Below are 5,687 nucleotides of genomic sequence, written 5' to 3' on the forward strand. Positions count from 1 at the left end.
TTTCTACTTCCCTAAGATATGAAGAAAATAACCACAGATGATTCTCTAATTGACCAAGAGATGATTTCATCCTGTTTACAAAAAGCGGGCCTCTCATTGGACATAAACAAACCAGAACAAACAAAAAGCTGCAAGAGTGAGATAATCTTCAACTACAAAATCTCTAATATGGATTAACAAGATCCAAATGGCATTTTCAACTTTCCCCTACAATCTCAGGATTATTGTCACCAGCACATCCACACAGGGTGACAGTGAATGGCCAAAAGCAGAGTCTTTTGATTACACAGAAAGTGGATTTACCTCTTGAATCTTGACTCCTTCCCAGGCTTGCTGAGTGATTTTAGAGCGTCATGTAACTTCTCAAGTCCTCGTGTTTCAGAAACGTGAAGGAGGAGTAACAATACTACCTACCGTGTACACACACACATTGACATATCTTATTGCTTATAGAACATAGACTAGGCTCCAACTGGACATGCGTGTTAAGGTTGGCAAACAACGTCGTCAAGGGTAGGCTTGTACAGGGAAGTTGCCAAAGCGTAGGAGGAAGATGTTAGTAGTCAGCAGACCAGGGACACCCTTCCAAGGCTTCAAGTGCAAGTGAGCAGATTTACAGTACTGTTCTAAGGAAGGACAGATTCAAATGAAATATTTTCTAACACAGCGCCTGCCACCAAAACCTGTGCAGGCTGAAGAGAGCCCACGGGCGAGGAACTGTCAACCCTTGATCTCTGATTCTGCTGCGAGATGGCAGTCAGGAGAGAAAGAGTGAGTTACCCAGGGGAGGATGTCATCCAAGCTAAGGTATAGAATTCATGGAAGATTTTAAGCAAAAGAAGGCTTGCATGGACATGTTGGGGCAGCTGATTGCGTGGGTGAAGTGAAAACAGGCTGAGAAATCCTGGAGATCACAGAAAACCTCCAAGGCCCTCGTGTGTTTGAAAGGCAAATTCAAGAGATTCTTCAGGACTTCATACCTCACACACACCTGAAGCCCTACAGGGCGTCAACTATCTTCCCCAAGGCAACATAAAGACGATCATCCCACCCTAACAATAGCATTTAGCTCATCAGACTGTGCTAATCCCCCAGAGTTTATGGTTTTTTTAAGCATTACCTTATTTAATTCTCATAACAATGCTCTACTTTAGGTCTTGTTACTGTCTTATTTTTCTGCAGATGGTGATCGGAGGTTCAGGTACGTTAGGTAGGATTAATGACTCCCTGTTAGTAAATGGTAGCAGGGCTGCTATGCACCTCATACAACAGCCGATTCTGTGTCTTCCTCAGATTGCCTCTGCTGGCTCTCCGGGCCCCTCCTGCTCCAGATCCCACCACATCTACGATGCGTATATCTCTTGGATACTTCACTGGAAACTCAAACAGTGAATTTTGGCCAATGGAGACAATGAACGATTGTACAGAGTTAAATTCAATTTGATTCAAATACAGTTTAGACTATCGCCTTAGGAACCACTCAGTGTGGGTTCAAAGGTTGGCTTGGCCCCAAGCGTGGCTTGTCAATTAATACTCATTTGAAATATAAAAAATTTTTCATCATGGTTTATTTTTCTCCCAGCTTTTTTTGTTAAAGGTTTTAAGTAATCTCTACACCCAGCATGGGGCTAGAACTCGCAATCCCAAGAGCAAGGGCTGCAGGCTCTACCGACTGAGCCAGCCAGGCACCCCTCTGTGCATCATAATTTAAATTAACATAATAACAAATCAAACTCATAATGTTCTTGAGAGGATGTGATGAATATACAGATGTTCTTGTACTTACAATGGGGTTATGTCCCAAGAAACCCATTGTACATTGAAAATATCATAAGAGGAAAATTCATGTATCACATCTGACCTACTAAACAACATAGCTGAGCCTCTCCTACCTTACGCATGCTTCCAGCACTTAACATTTCTGTACGGTTGGGCAACAATCATCTCACACACAGCCAAGTTGATAATAAAGTACGGAATATCTCAGGAATTTGTTGAACACACTACTGAAAGTGAAGCACAGGATGGCTGAGCTGGTCGGGATGGTTGTAAATGTATCAGTCGTTGACCCTCGTGATCACCTGGCTGACCTGGAGCTGTGGCTCACTGCCCTGCCCGGCACCGGGAGAGAGGATTGTATCCGCTATCGCTAGCCTGGAAAAGGATCCAAATTCAAAATTTGAGGTATGGTTTCTACTGCATGTGTGTCACTTTTGCAGCATTGTAAAGTTGAAAACTCATGAAGTCAAGTCATCGTAGGTTGGGGACTGTCTGTATACCCCCAGTGTCTACAGCAGTCCCTGGCAAGTACCTGCTTTTACTAGGCTTGGGAAAAGTGACCTGCCAGATGTATTCATTCTGGACAAGCCATCCTGATCAAGTTAGCTAATTTTCTACATCTCAGTTTACAAATTTATGAAATTTTAGAATTGAGGAGATGCTCCACATTTCGGAGTCAACAGTCCATAATATACATATATCACTTTTACACTAACTTTTGATGTCAAACTAATGTGTTATCTGGAGAATCTTGAAATACAAGTTATTGCTCTAATGAAATAACACATACTGTAGGTACACTTGTTAATATAAATTTTTTTGTTTATCACCCATTTCTCCCTTCTTGTAGCCACAGAGCATTTGTGGTTCTCATGTTGATGGATAACAGGACGGAAGTGGCACAGTTCATCCTGCTGGGACTAACCACTGACCCGGAACTGCAGCTTCCCCTCTTCACGATGTTCACCCTCATCTACGTCATCACTCTGGTTGGGAATTTGGGGATCATCGTGCTGATCCTGCTGGACTCCCGTCTCCACACGCCCATGTACTTCTTCCTCAGTAACCTGTCTCTGGTGGACTTCGGTTACTCCACAGCTGTCACTCCCAAGGTCATGGCTGGATTACTTATAGGAGACAAGGTCATCTCCTACAATGCGTGCGCTGCTCAGATGTTCTTTTTTGCGGCCTTCGCCACTGTGGAAAATTATCTCTTGGCCTCGATGGCCTATGACCGCTATGTAGCAGTGTGCAAACCCCTCCATTACACCAGCACCATGACGACAAGTGTGTGTGCTTGTCTGGCCGTGGGCTCCTACATCTGTGGTTTCCTGAATGCCTCCATCCATATTGGAGACACATTTAGTCTCTCTTTCTGTATGAACAACGTAATCCATCACTTTTTCTGTGATGTTCCAGCAGTCATGGTTCTTTCCTGCTCTGATAGACATGTCAGTGAGCTGGTTCTTGTTTACGTAGTGAGTTTCAACATCTTTTTTGCTCTCCTGATTGTCTTGATTTCCTACATATTCATATTTATCACCATCCTGCAGATGCACTCAGCTGAGGGATATCAGAAGGCTTTGTCCACCTGTGCCTCCCACCTCTTTGCAGTGTCCATCTTCTATGGGACAATCATCTTCATGTATTTACAGCCCAGCTCCAACCATTCCATGGACACAGACAAAATGGCATCTGTGTTCTACGCTATGGTCATCCCCATGCTGAACCCTGTGGTCTACAGCCTGAGGAACAAGGAGGTCAAGAATGCATTCATGAAGACTGTTTTAGAGTCAAAATTGTCTCTAGGATTCTGATTTTAACATTGTACAGTGTGCACTAATCTAGTTACAATAAGGTCATAGTGAAATTAAGCTCCTGAAGTGGTATGCTAACTTATCCAGAAGTCTCTTGTCCTGAAAAAAAGCAAACATCATGTGTAGAAATATAAACCTGAACAAGAATGGCTAAGATGTCTTGGGCTTAATTGTCCAAATTTTACTCAGGATATGGGTTTATTCACTTCTTCGACATGCATTCTTTTCTACCACATCAACGCAGAGACACATAAAATAGGGGCACACATGAGGCCATGAACAGAAGTGCCTGCGTGTGCCCATGAGGATACATACACACTGGAGTAGGAAATTTCTCAGAAATAAATGGAATGTTGCTACTTTTTAATAATAATAATTTAAACGTTTAGTTATGTATTAGATAGAAATTTATGTCCAATATTTTTCACCCCTTTAGTTGAATTCTAAGAGTCCTAACTTCAGAATGAAAATAATATACTATTAAATGAAAGGATCTAATTTTGGAGGCTCATTTTCCTGGGAGAGACATACATATAGCATCTTAAGTGAATTAATATTTCTTTCTTAACTGAGTCATTACATAGAACTAACATGCTCATATTACAATTTTCATAAGGTAAAAAACAGGCAAGGTATGAGAAAACACAAAAAGACTAAAAGTATTTTTCAATTTCATCAGATATTATTAGCAATTCTCATACTACTTAAAAATTCACTGAAGGGGCGCCTGGGTGGCACAGCGGTTAAGCGTCTGCCTTCGGCTCAGGGCGTGATCCCGGCGTTATGGGATCAAGCCCCACATCAGGCTCCTCTGCTAGGAGCCTGCTTCTTCCTCTCCCACTCCCCCTGCTTGTGTTCCCTCTCTCGCTGGCTGTCTCTCTCTCTGTCGAATAAATAAATAAAATCTTAAAAAAAAAAAAATTCACTGAAAACCAGTAATGTACATCTTACTTCTAGAAATGTGTTGGAATGATTAATGCTGATATTTCATGTTTCTTTTGTTGATTTAAATTATTTTTTTTACCTCTTCATTCTTTTACCCTACTTCATTCACATGATTTTCTAAATATTTCTTCACAATCTGACAACTTCAAGCACGTTCCTGATCAGGGCATTTGTACTTGCTTTTCTCTGTGTAGAATGTTCCTTTACTCCTTTAAGGTCATTGCTCAAATGTTACTCTATTACAGAATGTTTTCCTGACAACCTTTATAAAATAGTCCCCTTTTACTCACCATGAATACTGTTCTTTCACTCTGTGTTATTCTTCGTATCCTTATAAACTCTCATCTCTTGTCTATTTATTTGTTTTTTTGTTTATGATCCATGTCCCCCAACTAGAATTTAAACTCTGTGAATACAATGGCTTTATTTGTTTTGTTTACAACACAATCTTCAGGACCTAAATTGGTGCCTGTTTCATAGTAGATTCTCAATAAATGAATGAATAAAATAATTAAGCTTTGAGTCAAAATGTATCAATATGATGAATCTTTAAGCACTAATGGTTTTAGAATATCATCCACAACATAAACTTTTTAGATAGATGCACAGGGCATTTCAAGAAGCACAGTTGATTTTCTGCTTTGTTGAAATATTTTTATCTACATTTTCACCAAGCACTTGCACTCCAATATTTGGACACAGTAATTTCTTGGGTCCCCTAATCAAGTGAATCATCTGAAATAATCTCATAATTTTCACTTAGCAGTGATGTCTCATTAAATGGCAAGTAACACATCAAATAAATGCTAGTTAGTAAATCATAAAAAGGACACTAAATATGGATGATTTAAGGGTTAGCTTCTGATATTTAGAAATTACTTCATACATATGAAATATTGGACAGCTATATGCAAAAGAATGAAACTTGACCACTCTCTCACACCATACACAAAGATAAACTCCAAATGGATGAAAGACCTCGATGGGAGACAGGAATCCATCAAAATCATAGAGGAGAACATAGGCTGTAACCTCTTTGACATAAGCCACAGCAACTTTTTTCATGACACATCTCCAAAGGCAAATGAAACAGAAGAAAAAATGAACTTGTGGGACTTTGTCAAGATAAAAAGCCTCTGCACAGCC

The 5,687-nt window shown here is 40.4% G+C and overlaps 1 protein-coding gene across 1 annotated transcript; it reads left to right on the top strand.

Moving 5' to 3' along the window:
- The first annotated feature begins 2,654 nt into the window (after positions 1–2,654).
- Positions 2,655–3,596, top strand: LOC113249824 (olfactory receptor 5B3-like). Its single transcript, XM_026491268.3, has one exon. The coding sequence runs from the start codon at positions 2,658–2,660 to the stop codon at positions 3,594–3,596; it is 939 nt and encodes a 312-aa protein (XP_026347053.3). The 5' UTR covers positions 2,655–2,657.
- Positions 3,597–5,687: the final 2,091 nt, after the last annotated feature.

Source organism: Ursus arctos, unplaced genomic scaffold (assembly GCF_023065955.2).
Source record: "Ursus arctos isolate Adak ecotype North America unplaced genomic scaffold, UrsArc2.0 scaffold_23, whole genome shotgun sequence".
NCBI lineage: Eukaryota > Metazoa > Chordata > Mammalia > Carnivora > Ursidae > Ursus > Ursus arctos.